This window comes from Megalobrama amblycephala, linkage group LG10 (genome assembly GCF_018812025.1).
Source record: "Megalobrama amblycephala isolate DHTTF-2021 linkage group LG10, ASM1881202v1, whole genome shotgun sequence".
NCBI classification, from domain to species: Eukaryota; Metazoa; Chordata; class Actinopteri; order Cypriniformes; family Xenocyprididae; genus Megalobrama; species Megalobrama amblycephala.
The window spans coordinates 141,482-156,529 of record NC_063053.1 but is presented as its reverse complement, the minus strand read 5'-3'; the positions used below and the strand labels follow the sequence as shown (position 1 = coordinate 156,529).

At 38.9% G+C, this 15,048-nt stretch overlaps 1 protein-coding gene across 4 annotated transcripts in view; it reads right to left on the bottom strand.

The window, feature by feature from the left end:
- LOC125276406 (collagen alpha-3(VI) chain-like) overlaps positions 1 to 11,228 on the bottom strand; it is a 41,084-nt gene extending 29,856 nt beyond the window's left edge. For 2 of the 4 annotated variants that reach the window (XM_048203836.1, XM_048203837.1), the window contains exons 1-5: positions 11,022 to 11,226; positions 4,684 to 4,777; positions 3,983 to 4,591; positions 1,592 to 2,164; positions 70 to 639 (exon numbers count right to left, since the gene is read on the bottom strand). In XM_048203836.1, the coding sequence (XP_048059793.1) occupies positions 70 to 639; positions 1,592 to 2,164; positions 3,983 to 4,591; positions 4,684 to 4,759 (1,828 nt within the window). In that variant the 5' untranslated portion in view covers positions 4,760 to 4,777; positions 11,022 to 11,226. Of the gene's footprint in view, positions 1 to 69; positions 640 to 1,591; positions 2,165 to 3,982; positions 4,592 to 4,683; positions 4,778 to 11,021 lie in introns of all 4 variants that reach the window. The other 2 variants (XM_048203839.1, XM_048203838.1) reach the window with 2 other exon arrangements.
- Between the last annotated feature and the right edge of the window lie 3,820 nt (positions 11,229 to 15,048).

Below are 15,048 nucleotides of genomic sequence, written 5' to 3'. Positions count from 1 at the left end.
AAGGGGAAAAAAGTTCAATAACACTTTATGAATTTTATTGAAAGAGTAGAAGATTATGCAAGCACTCACCCTCTGTGACGGCAGCATCTTCCCATGTGTCAATGGCAGACTTAAGTTTCTGATGCACTTGTAGAACATTACCTACTAACTTGTAGTTGTGCTGTGGACTAGAGATGTCCTTCATCTCAAACGGATCAGATTTGTTTAAGCCAACGGCAAAAACTGTCACTGCATCTTCTTTGATTGTTCGGGATGCTTGGACGACACCATCAGCAGATTCTCCAGCAGAGATAACTAACAGGAACTGCTTAAACCCTTCAGAGACACGGCTTCCAGCAGTGCTGTTTAAGAAATTTGTGTGTGCATATTGAATGGCATGGCCAATTCTACGCTTCCCTGTAGGCCTCAGCTGCAGGTTGCGAATAAATGACACCATCTCATTCTTGTTCTTGTCAGTATTGAGCAGGAATTCCTCTTGGACATTTTCGCTAAACTGAGCCAGGCTGACACGATTAGCATTCTTCCCCACTTTGAGCTGCTTGACCAGTTTTTCGAGGAAATTCTTTATTGTTTTCTGCTCTTGATTAGATGCTGAACTATCAACCAGTATGAAGAGATCAGCATATTTTTTCACAAAAGCTGAAGAGAATGGAAACAAGTAAATTGTTTCAGTCCAAACAATAAATCAATTGTACAACATTAGGGTTCAGACAACAGTTGATGTGACTCAAAGCTTATACATTTAAAGGGTTATTTCACCCAAATGGGTTATACTCACCCTCATGTTGTTCCACACCCGTAAGACCTTCGTTCATCTTCAGAACAATAAAAAAAAAGATATTTTTGATAAAATCCAGTGGCTCAGTGAGGCCTCTATTGCCAGCAAGATAATTAACACTTTCAATGCCCAAAAAGCTACTAATGACATATTTAAAACAGTTCATGTGACTACAGTGGTTCAACCTTAATGTTATGAAACAACGAGAATACTTTTTATGCACCAAAAAAAAAAAAAAAAAAAAAAGACTTTTTAACAACATCTAGTGATGAGCGATTTCAAAATGAGTGTTTTGAAATTTCAATGTGTTCATGTGACTTTGGCAGTTTAATAAACAATCTGAATCACTGATTCGAAACAAAAGATTCGTAAAGCTTCATGAAACAGTGTTTTGAAATCGGCCATCACTAGATTAGATAGATTAGATTGTTGAAAAGTCTTTTTTTTTTCTTTTTATTGTTGAAAAGTCTTTCTTTTTTGGTGCACAAAAAGTATTCTCGTCACTTTACAATATTAAGGTTGAACCACTGTAGTCACATGAACTGTTTCAAATGTCTTTAGTACCTTTCTGGGCATTACTAAGTCATCAGATTGTATCAAAAATATCTTAATTTGTGTTCTGAAGATGAACGAAGGTCTTACAGGTATGGAACGACATAAGAGTGAGTAATAAATTACAGAATTTTCATTTTTGGGTGAAACTGACCCTTTAAAGAAAGTTTTTGTTTTGTTTGCATTCATTTTAGGAATTTTTATATTCAATAGTCCCACAGTACAGACACAATGGGAAAGCATACCAAGTAAAAATGTTACCTTGTGACTGGACCTCCACAGTAAAGCACACTTTGTTGTGTAGACTCACTTTTAGACCTTGCAGTTCTTGATAACTGTCAATACTGAATAAGAACTCTTCATGTGGGACATTAGCCATGGTGCGCAGCTTTTCCATGTTGCCCATTCCCACCCTGATGACAAAGATGGCAACTCCCATATTTCGAAGTCTCTGGGCAGGTTCCTCGACAGCGTCCCGTGATTCCCCATCTGTGATGACTATAGCAATGCCAGGGACATTCTTTCTGGCCAGGCTAAAGTAATTCTCACGGATGAAAGTCAGGGCCTGACCGGTGTTGGTGCCTCCTCTACGGTAGATGAGTTCATCCAACTTTTGGTGCAGGTCTTTTTTATCTAAATAGTCACCAAGTAGGAACTCTTGGTATGGTCTGTCACTGAACTGGGCAAGTCCCACTCTCACCTTGTCAGGTCTAAGGTTAAATTGTTCCACAAAAACATGGAGGAACTTCCTCACTTCTTTAAAATCACTGTCTCCAATGCTACCAGACGAGTCCACAAGGAGCACAATGTCTGCCTGTGCAGTCTCGTTGCAGCCTAGAGCAAAGGGAAGAGTTTTAGTTAGAACTTTGATCTGATTTTAATTCATGTGTTTGTTCAAACAGAATAAAAATGTAATTTTAAGGATGTAGTCAGTATTTGCTGCAAACGTGCCAATGTCATTATGTTGCTTTGTTGCTTTAACTTGAGATTCCACAACATTTATAAATGCCAGCCTATTCTACCTAAAGATGCTCAGTCTTTTTTTTTTAAGTAATCACTTACGATTTTCCCATAAAAAATGTCAATGAAAATCTTCTGATCCATGACGGCTTTGACAGCGTTCAAGCTACGTGCATCAAAATCAGCAGTCCTTCAGGCTGTTCTGACTGTTCTGAAAAATTGGGCCCAAAGTTTCTATATTTTGTGTGGCCACTAGGGATGGGCATTTTCCCAAAATATTGTATTCGAATATTTGGGCTCGTAAAAAAAATTAATATTTGACTATTTGTGCACACCCCTAGTGGCCACCATTATTTTCCAGCACTGCCCTAACCCTCTTGGGCATGGAGTTCACCAGAACTTCACAGGTTTCCACTAGAGTCCTCTTCCACTCCTCCATGAAGACATGACGGACCTGGTGGATGTTAGAGACCTTTTGCTCCTCCACCTTCTGTTTGTGGATTCCCCACACATGCTCAATAATGTTTAGGTACCCTCAGCTTCTTTAGCAAGGCAGTGGTCGTCTTGGAGGTGTGTTAGGGGTCGTTATCATGTTGGAATACTGCCCTGCGGCCCAGTCTCCAAAGGGATGGGATCATGCTCTACTCATTCATGGTTCCCTCAATGAACTGTAGCTCCCCAGTGCCGGCAGCACTCATGCAGCCCCAGACCATGACACTCACACCACCATGCTTGACTGTAGGCAAGACACACTTGTCTTTGTACTCCTCACCTGGTTGCCGCCACACATGCTTGACACCTTCTGAAACAAATAAGTTTATCTTGGTCTCATCAGACCACAGGACATGGTTCCAGCAATCCATGTCCTTAGTCTTCTTGTCTTCAGCAAACTGTTTGCAGGCTTTCTTGTGCATCATCTTTAGAAGAGGCTTCCTTCTGGGACGACAGCCATGCAGACCAATTTGAACCTGTCCTGTTAAACCGCTGTATGGTCTTGGCCACCGTGCTGCAGCTCAGTTTCAGGGTCTTGGCAATCTTCTTATAGCCTACACCATCTTTATGTAGAGCAACAATTATTTTTTCAGATCCTCAGAGGGTTCTTTGCCATGAGGTGCCATGTTGAACTTCCAGTGACCAGTATGAGAGAGTGAGAGTGATAACACCAAATTTAACACACCTGCTCCCCATTCACACCTGAAACCTTGTAACACTAACGAGTCACATGACACCGGGGAGAGAAAATGGCTAATTGGGCCCAATTTGGACATTTTCACTTAGGGGTGTACTCACTTTTGTGGCCAGCGGTTTAAACATTAATGGCTGTGTGTTGAGTTATTTTGAGGGAACAGCAAATTTACACTGTTATACAAGCTGTACACTCACTACTTTACATTGTAGCAAAGTGTCATTTCTTCAGTGTTTTCACATGAAAAGATATAATAAAATATCTACAGAAATGTGAGGGTTGTACTCACTTCTGTGAGATAATGTAACTTTAGGGCTCAGGACAAGCTAACCCTCAAACTGTTTTAAACTCTCAATCAAGGCTTTGTGAAGCTCGCATTCAAAGTTTAAAAAAATACTTTGAATAAATATCAATAAAGAGCTCAAGGAGTTTGTTATCTCAGCGATTTCCAGTAAAGCTGTGACTCAAGAGTTTTTGATTGGAAGTTTTTCAATGTAATGTGTTACCTTTTGACATCAGGATGACCTCTTTGTGTTTTTTCTCTACAGTGTTACACAGCTCCTGAATTACACTCTGAGAGATTCCCTGCAGAGCTGCAAAGTCTGATACGCTGTAGACGTGCTGATCATATGGCTCATTTGCGATCTGTCTCAGTAACGCTTCGTTTGCATCTTTGATCCCTATGGCGAATATTTTGATCCCCCTGTCCCTCAGCTCCTGAGCATGTGACTCAACCTCATCTTGAGAATCACCATCTGTGATAACAACGGCAATCTGAGGAACATTCTGTTGTGCTCGACTTCCGGCCTTTTCAACAAAATGCTGTTCCAGAATGAACTCCAAACCCAGGCCGGTATTTGTCCCGCCGGTTTTATAATGCAAATTTTGGATGTGGTTGAGAATTTCCTCTTTTTTCTGATAAGTGTTGAGTGAAAACTCAGTATGCGGTGTGTCACTGTACTGAACCAGACCAATCCTGATCCTGTCACGAGCAACTTCAAAGTTCTGTACGAGAAAATAGAGGAAGTCACGGATTTGTTGGAAGTTTTCCAGCCCAATACTGGCAGAGCCGTCCACCAGGAATACAATGTCAGCCACTGTCTCCTGTGTACAGACTGAAAGAAAGAAAACAGACTTTTCATTTGAGCAACAATCAGACAAAACTGAATATAATCATCTAGAATTATCTAGTAAATCCTGCCCCTACCACGTTTTTGGCCATTGCTGACAAGAAAACATAATGACAGAATAAGGAATCCAAGTAATCTCCACTCCTTCTCCATGCTTGAGTTCCTTGTTCCCTGAAAAAAACAACCAATGAGGTTAAAAGTTTCTTCAACAGTCACATCACCATACAGAATTGTAAATATAATATGATGTTAGCTTTAAGAAAGAATGAACAGATCTATTAGGGTAGTAGGGATATAAGTCGAAAGACACTTTCCCACTGATCTTTCCTGTTTTGAACGAAAATAACACAGAATGTTTGTAAAGACTGTCAGGTTGAGATATGTGTTGTACTGATTTTGTGTGCATTACTGGGCCTATGACCACTTAAACTTATGTCCTTACCACACAAGGGCCTTGTCCCAAACAGCACACTTTGTTTACTCAAGTAAACGATGGCCATCACAGGTCAGCAAAACCGTAAGTACAAGTCAGATCAAATTTTATCGAATGCACACCAATACAGCATGCATGCAGCAGCATTTGTAGAAATTACAGTGCACACAAGTGTAGCAAATAAGGAAGCATAGAAGGCCAAGACTCCATGTCTTGTAACTGATTCATCACATTTTCAAATACAAAACATGTAAAAAATACACATGTCATGTCTCCCAGACAAACATATCAAGGATGATCTTAAACTTGATTAAATTGATTATGTGGGCCAGCATGGGGGGGGGGGGGGGTCTCCTCTTATGGGATAATGTTTCTGGACTTCCTTACTCTCTGAATTACTCTTACATCCTTAGAACAGCTGCCTACAGTTAAGCAAATATTTACTTGAGAAGAATCTCCAGCCCAGCAGATGAAGAACAGGCAGACATCTCCAGAAGAGCAGCAACATTATAGGACAGATGGAAACATCATTTACTTTCAGGTTCTTACATTAAATGTGCAAATTAGTGAACATAAATGTATATAAATGATAAACTACTACATAATGTGAAACAATTTGATTAATTTATCACTCATTTTTTGATTAAATGTTATTTAATCAACATTTTTACAAAATATGTGATCACTATTGAGAACATTATTAGTTTTTTTTTTAACATGCATGAGTGTTTTGTATGAGGACACAAGCATTGTCTTTTAGTTTATTTTAATTTCTGCTGCTCTAAATGAAAAAGCTGATTGTCCAAAGGTAGTTTTCTTAAACTTAACTCAACAGTCGCCTCTAACAGATTCCCTGGTTTCCCTAGAATTGTCCTTACAGCAAGTCACACATACAGTTTAAGATGTGGTGGCCAAAGATCATGAAATAATTTATACATCAAACACATATCTGAAAATAAACTGTCAAACGTCAATAATTTGTAATTTTTAAAAGTGCAATGATGATAACTCCTTGTTGTTGTTTTTTTTTTTTTTTTTCTGTCTAAAACTTTCACAGCTTGTTTATGAAAAGTATACAATGGTTTTAAAGTTGTTACACTTGTTTGAGACCAGCTTGTAGCACAATAGGATAAATAAGGAAGAATCATCCAGCACATAAAACGTTTAGCAGCAGCCAAAGGTAAAAAGGAAAACTTATGTTTCTTATAATTTAAATTTGAATCATCCCCAAGTATTTAAATGCTCAGCAATATTTATTGCTTCTCCTTTAATTATAATATCTGGTTGATGCTCATCGGTTCTTTTAATAGAAAAATACATTCCCCCAGTTTTACTCGCATTAAGAGTAAGACAAGATTGAGTTTACCAATCTGAGACTTTGTTCAATGCAGTAGTAAGTTTCATAGCATTTAGTCATTTAGCAGACGCTTTTACCCAAAGCGACTTACAAATGAGAATAGTAGAATCAATCAAATCAACACGAGAACAACAGTATGTAAGTGCTGTGTGAAGTCACAGTTTTGTCAGTAAAGTGCTCGTAGCAAGGATTTTTTTTTTTTTTTTTTTATATATAATAAATACACAGATAGATGGAAAAAGAACAGAAATCAAAGTAAGTGCTACTATTGCTGGGTCAAGTGCTGATGAGAGAATAGAAATCAAAGTAAGTGCTACTATTGCTGGGTCAAGTGCTGACAAAAAAGATATGTCTTTAACATTTTTTTGAAAATGGCTAGAGACTCAGCTGCTCGGATAGAGCATGGCAGGTCGTTCCACCAGCCAGAAACAGACCCGGAGAAGGTCCGTGAGAGCGATTTTGTACCCCTTTGTGATGGCACCACAAGGCACCATTCACTTGCAGAACACAAGTTTCTGGAGGGCACATAAGTCTGAAGTAGCGAGTTAAGATATAGCGGGGCAGAGCCAGCGGTCGTTCTGTAGGCAAACATCAGAGCCTTGAATTGGATGCGAGCAGCTACTGGCAGCCAATGCAGACTGATGAAGAGAGGTGTGACATGCGCTCTCTTCGGCTCGTTGAAGACCAGTCTTGCTGCAGCATTCTGGATCAGTTGAAGAGGCTTGACAGTGCATGCTGGAAGGCCAGCCAAGAGAGCATTACAGTAGTCCAGTCTGGATAGAACAAGAGCTTGGACAAGAATTTGTGTGGAATGCTCCAATAGGAAGGGTCTAATCTTCCTGATGTTGTACAAGGCAAATCTGCAGGACCGGGCCGTTGTCGCAACATGATCTGTGAAGCTTAAACAATCATCCATCACCACTCCAAGGTTCCTGGCTGTCCTGGAAGCAGTAATGGCTGACGACCCAAGTTCAATTGAAAAGTTATGATGAAGTGTTGGGTTGGCACCGACCACAAGCAGTTCCGTCTTTGCAAAGTTGAGTTGAAGGTGGTGGTCCTTCATCCAGGCAGAAATGGCTGTCAGGCAGGCTGCGATGTGACCAGCAACCGTTGGATCATCTGTTTGGAATGAGAGGTAGAGATGTGTGTCATCAGTGTAACAGTGATAGGAGAAACCATGATCCTGAATGACAGATCCTAGTGATGACATGTAGATGGAGAAGAGAAGTGGTCCAAGCATGGAGCCCTGAGGTACCCCAGTAGCAAGATGATGTGACTTGGACACCTACCTCACCTCTCCAAGATACCCTGAAGGACCTACCTGAGAGGTAAGACTTGAACCATTGGAGTGCAGTTCCCGAGATGCCCTTCGACATGAGGGTTGACAGGCGGATCTGGTGGTTAATGGTGTCAAAAGCAGCAGACAGATCCAGCAAGATGAGTACTGATGATTTTGTAGCTGCTCATGCCAGTCTCAGGGCTTCAGTGACTGAGAGCAGGGCAGTCTCAGTTGAGTGCCACTCTTGAAACCAGACTGGTGGTCATCAAGGAGGTTGTTCTGTGTGAGATTAGTAGACAGTTGGTTGAACAGAACTCTCTCAAGTGTCTTTGCAACGAAAGGAAGAAGGGATACTGGTCTGAAGTTTTCTAAAAGTGCTGGATTCAGAGTGGGTTTCTTAAGCAGTGGGGTAATCCTAGCCTGCTTAAAGGGATAGTTCACCCAAAAATGAAAATTTGATGTTTATCTGCTTACCCCCAGCGCATCCAAGATGTAGATGACTTTGTTTATTCAGTAGAACACAAAAGATTATTTTTAACTCCAACCGTTGCTGTCTGTCAGTCTTATAATGCATGTCAATGGTAACAATTTATAAGAGTCAAAAAACATGCACAGACAAATCCAAATTAAACCCTGTGGCTCGTGACGACAGATTGATGTCCTAAAAGACACGAAACTATCGGTTTGTGAGAGAAAATGAACAGTATTTATATCATTTTTTACCTCTAATACACCACTATGTCCAACTGCGTTCAGCATTCGCTTAGTGAGGTCTGATTGTGCTCTGACAACGGCAGTGATGTCTCGCGCATATACTTCAATGAGTGCTAGACTTTACTGCCGTTGTCAGAGCACAATCAGACCTCATTAACCGAATGCTGAATGCAGTTGGACATAGTGAGAATTGATTGGAGTCCCAATAGTGCAGTCAAGAAAGGATGAGCATATGTCATTAATTCTTGAACATTGTTTCCTTAAATTTACATGATTTATGATTCCATACATGTTATTCTATTAATAGAAAAATTATACTTTGACAATTTAAATAAAAGTACATTATGACTGACAACATCAAAAGCCTTCTTAAAACCAAGGAAGACAGCACCAACAACACCTCCTCTGTCAAGACTGAATTTAATTTGTTCAACAAAGTACACATGTTGCCTTGGTAGAATGATATGCCCTAAATCCAAACTTAAAAACTCTACTAGCTGAATACAAACTACCTTTTTTATTACTTTGGAAACCACTGGTCTATAATTGGTTACATTAGTAGGATTTTACTATGCTATTACTGCTGACTTCCAGCTCATACACCGATCAGGAATAACATTATGAGCACTGACAGGTGAAGTGAATAACACTGATTATCTCTTCATCACGGCACCTGTTAGTGGGTGGATATATTAGGCAGCAAGTGAACATTTTGTCCTCAAAGTTGATGAGAACTGGACCACGGAGCAATGGAAGAAGGTGGTCTGGTCTGATGAATCACGTTTTCTTTTACATCACGTGGATGGCCGGGTGCGTGTGCGTCTCTTACCTGGGGAACACATGGCACCAGGATGCACTATGGGAAGAAGGAAAGCCGGCGAAGGCAGTGTGATGCTTTGGGCAATGTTCTGCTGGGAAACCTTGGGTCCTGCCATCCATGTGGATGTTACTTTGACACGTACCACCAACCTAAGCATTGTTCAGACCATGTACACCCTTGGAAACGGTATTCCCTTGTGGCTGTGGCCTCTTTCAGCAGGATAATACTCCTGCCACAAAGCAGAAATGGTTCAGGAATGATTTGAGGAGCACAACAACGAGTTTGAGGTGTTGATTTGGGCTCCAAATTCCCCAGATCTCAATCCAATCGAGCATCTGTGGGATGTGCTGAACAAACAAGTCCGATCCATGGAGGATCCACCTCACAACTTACAGGACTTAAAGGATCTGCTGCTAACATCTTGGTGTCAGATACCACAGCACACCTCCAGGGGTCTAGAGGAGTCCATGCCTCGACGGGTCAGGGCTGTTTTGGCAGCAAAAGGGGGACCAACTCAATATTAGGAAGGTGGTCATAATGTTATGCCTGATCGGTTTATATTGCAAGTGTTGTATTTATACACATATGAATATACAAAATATATACAATTGTTCAGTAATTGTGTGTGTGTGTGTATATATATATATATATATATATATATGTGTGTATATATATATATATATATGTGTGTATATATATTGTGTGTATATATATATATATATATGTATATGTACTTTTGCTCTATTAATTATACAAGGACCTCGATGTGAAGCCTGAACATCTGACAGCTAAATACCATGACAATCATATTTAATAATTATTAGAAATTACAGGAATTATTCAATTCAATATTACATTTTAGAAGTGCATACTTGGTATACTGCAAAGCATTATAAACAGCATCAATATTTATATGAAAACATAAACCTTGTCTTGATTGATCTCATCTTTTCGGTATTACTTTATTTTGATGGTCCCTTTTGAACATTCTGTTGAGTATAAGTAACTTTGCAACCGCATGTCAACTAACTCTTATTAGAGGATTAGTAGACTGTCTGCTTAATATCTGCTAACTCTTTATTGTGATGCTCCCCAACAGACATTCTACTGACAATAAGTAACTTTGCAACTACATGTCAACTTAATCTAACCCTAACCCTAACCCAACCAGTCTACTAATACTCTACTAACACTCAAATGAGAGTTAGTAGACATGTAGGTGCAACATTACTTATAGTCAACAGAATGTGTAAAAGGGACCATCAAAATAAAGTGAAACCATCTTTTCTTGAAATAACCAAACATTTTGAAGTGCTATTCAACAGGCAAGTATCACAAATACAGACATCTGAATACATACAAAAACATTTCTAATATTTCAAATTCATATTCAATCCAAGCCAATAATAGAAGCAGCAAATCTGTTTCCAGTTTTAGCAAGGATTGTGTGTGCCAGCTCTGTGCTACTTTCCTAATATATGTTTAGGATCAGGCCTATAAGTCTATGAAAACACTGGCTAGTGGACATGACAGTCATGAGAGATCTGAACCCACTAAGAGAGGCTTGAATAAAACCCAAATAAAATCAATACACGAGATGCTATTTGAACTTTTTGTTTATAAAAACAAACAAGAAAAATCCAGTCGACTTTTCTGTTAAGTATTTCTTATAAACATTTCAGGCATCTCTACAAGCTAAAATACTCAATCATAGCATCATCATAATGCATGGATTATACTCAGACTACCTCAGTGCAAACAGCCCTGTATAATAAAGTATAATAAAGGAAGAGAGTAAAGAGGTGAACTTACACAGAACCCAGGCACCGAAGGGACGAGTCCAACCCGGAGACTCTGAATGAGAAACTAAAAATCTGAAACCGTTCATAGAAACTTATCAAGCCACTCCTCAACACCATGATTTCCATTTTAGGAGAAGATGCCTTTCAAGACATGTATATACAGACTCACACATGCATGATAGATTCATCATTTGTTTATCTTCACCATCGAAAAGCTTGAATGCAATGTGTTTGCATTCAACGCTTAGATTATTGCAGATGTTTACAGCTTTGTGTTTGCTGCTTCCTTAAGCTATTCATTAATTAAATTTAACAATGCTAAAGGAATAGTTCACCAAAAATGAAAATAATTTCACCATTTCACCGAATTTCACCGAATGTACCTGGTTGTTTTTGTAATGGAATAAGCTCTAAAATGATTAACAAAAGTTGTGCATTTTAATACCATTAAAGTAGTCCAAATGATTGTGTGCTCTATCTCAAGTCTTCTGAACTCATTTGATAGCTTTTGCTGAGTGCATCGTTAATAAAAGCAGATGAATTGATCCCATCATGGCCCGTTCCAGACAGTACCTGTATCTGTGGACATTTCCTGTCCGTCAGCAAGACCACAAAACAGAATTCTGGCTTCAGATCAAGGTGTCTCGACTAATGCAGTCTGTAAACAGATAGACACAAATAGACACACTCAACACCGCATGGAAGGCATATTATAAACATGGAGAAGCATAAAGTGACCATTTTAACCTCATAGTTGATGTCAGGCAAGAGAAGCAAAAAAGCAAAAAAAAAAACATAAAACAAAAAATATATATATATCATTAGTTTTATTAATCTGTTTACTGGAATTTGATTCAGGTAGTTCAGGTTCAGATGTTCTGCTTGGATGTGTACAGTGTTCCTTCATTTGTGCATCTTATATTGCAGACGGGTCATCAAGTTTGTTCTGATTGGGTCCATTCAACGTTTGAGTTTAAGGAGATTCTTGTTTAGTTTTGTATGATAAACAGTTTGGAATTGTGCTGGGTCGCCACTTGGTGTCCACTGTAAAATACAGAAGTAAAAGCAGATGTGAGCTACTGTTTCTGCAAATATGTAGCTTCAGATCTAATAATCCAGAGTCCTGTACAATTTTATGAAGCAGAGAAATCTTTCATATATAAAATTAACATGATGAATGTAAATATAAATGCAAGAATGTCATGTAGCCTAACATTTTGACTCGTGGCATAAAGGCTGGACTACATAGCAGGTTAATCTGACCAAGAACAGCCCACTTAGACATTGTATTTTTACATCTGTCACTTAGGGGCAATCTGATTGGAAATAAACTATAGCAGAAACAGACAGACATTGAAAAAAAGCAAGTAATGGAGTACTAGCAATCTCCACAAACAAAAAGGAGAATGTGACTTTGCAATCTTTTAATTTCCGTTTATCTACCATTTTTCTTTTACAAAATTCACTTTTACATGTGTTTTGAACATAAATGTGTGTTGGCAGTGTGTGTACAACTACCCTATAATGATAAAAAAATCCACCTGCTCTTCTTCTTTTAATCCCCATAAATCATAAGCAGTCTTAGAGAAATCCGTTCGCCCACGACTGTTGACGGACACTGCTGTATTCGCATAAACCATCATTTTGGCTGCGTGAGATTCTCCAGCTTTGTTGTTGTTGAGCTGTTAAAGCTCCGCCCTCTTCTGGAAAGGGGCAGGGAGCAGCAGCTAATTTGCATTTAAAGGGACACACAAAAACGGCGTGTTTTTTTCTCACACCCAAATAGGGGCAAATTTGACAAGTTATAATAAATGATCTGTGGGGGATTTTGAGCTGAAACTTCACACACACATTCTGGAGACATCAGAGACTGATATTACATCTTGTGAAAGAGGCGTTATACTGTAGGTGCCCTTTAATACTCACAAGTCTGACAGCCAGCTTTCTATGCGCGTGCTTCAGATGTGTGCTCAGAAAGCAATACATTACAAGTTTAAACTGATATAGCTTTAAAGCACATGCAGATAATAAACTTTTTGCTAAGACATTAAAAAATGGGTTTTTACAACATGGTATAATAAATGATCTGTGAGGTATTTTGAGCTGAAACTTCACAGACACATTCATGTTCATTTGGGAAAAAACTGGCATCCAAAAAGTTAGGCAGCTGACTTGTTGCCCTGATGCCTGATTTCGCCTCGATGCCTGATGCTATCTTTATTTTTTACCTCAACTGTCACGTTATGGAAAGCGCAGGATTGTGGAATATCAAAGGCAGTGAAGGATACATCTATGCTGCCCTCAAAAATCGATCAGATGAAGGTATCTCAGGAGACAGGAAGTAAAGCTAACTTTGTATTCGGACATGCCTTTATGTGTTCCTACCTGGGATGCATCCTCTGAAGGCATCATTTTTACAGCTTTCGGATGCAGCCACTAAATTTCCACAGACTGCATTTTAAGATTTAGAAAAGGGTGAAAAAACATTGTGCTTAAGTGTAATTTCTCTGGGTACCTTTTATCACTTCTATAAGAGACTGTCTTACCTTATTTATGGTGAAAAGTCTTGTGCATGTTCGCATGTGGTTTATAAGAGGAAGAACAGTTGAATCTCTCTGCAAACGCTGATGTTATGACTGGCAGACACGACACAGAGACATCTGGCCGAACACAGTTTGGTGAAGTGTTGTGAAATCAGCACTCTAAAACAGTGTCAGAAATAAAAACGTTTTGCACAAGTTTAAAGGTGCCCTAGAATTGAAAATTTAATTTACCTCGGCATAGTTAAATAATTAGAGTTCTGTATATAGAAATGACATACAGTGAGTCTCAAACTCCATTGTTTCCTCCTTCTTATATAAATCTCATTTGTTTAAAAGACCTCCGAAGAACAGGCGAATCTCAACATAACACAGACTGTTACGTAACAGTCGGGATCATTAATATGTACGCCCCCAATATTTGCATATGCCAGCCCATGTTCAAGGCATTAGACAAGGGCAGCCAGTATTAAAGTCTGGATCTGTGCACAGCTGAATCATCAGACTAGGTAAGCAAGCAAGAACAACAGCGAAAAATGGCAGATGGAGCAATAATAACTGACATGATCCATGATAACATATTTTTAGTGATATTTGTAAATTGTCTTTCTAAATGTTTCGTTAGCATGTTGCTAATGTGCTGTTAAATGTGGTTAAAGTTACCATCGTTTCTTACTGTATTCACGGAGACAAGAGCCGTCGCTATTTTCATTATTAAACACTTGCAGTCTGTATAATTCATAAACACAACTTCATTCTTTATAAATCTCTCCAACAGTGTGTAATGTTAGCTTTAGCCACGGAGCACTATCAAACTCATTCAGAATCAAATGTAAACATCAAAATAAATACTATACTCACAGGAATCGATGTATGCATGATGAACACTTTGTAAAGATCCATTTTGAGTGGTACAATATTAATATTATAAAGCCACGAGAATATTTTTGGTGCGCCAAAAAAACAAAATAACGACTTATATAGTGATGGCCGATTTAAAACACTGCTTCAGGAAGCTTCAGAGCGTTATGAATCAGCGTGTCGAATCAGCAGTTCGGAGCGCCAAAGTCACGTGATTTCAGCAGTTTGACACTCGATCCGAATCATGATTCGACACAAAAGATTCATAACGCTCCGAAGCTTCCTGAAGCAGTGTTTTTAAATCGGCCATCACTAAATAAGTCGTTATTTTGTTTTTTTGGCACACCAAAAATATTCTCGTGGCTTTATAATATTAATATTGAACCACTGTACTCACATGAACTGATTTAAATATGTTTTTAGTACATTAATGGATCTTGAGAGAGGAAATGTCATTGCTCCCTATGGAGGCCTCACTGAGCCATTGGATTTCATCAAAAATATCTTAATTTGTGTTCTGAAGATGAACGAAGGTCTTACGGGTGTGGAACGGCACGAGGGTGAGTAATTAATGACATTATTTTCATTTTTGGGTGAACTGTAAGGCTTGATTTTCCTGCTAGACAAAAACAGAGA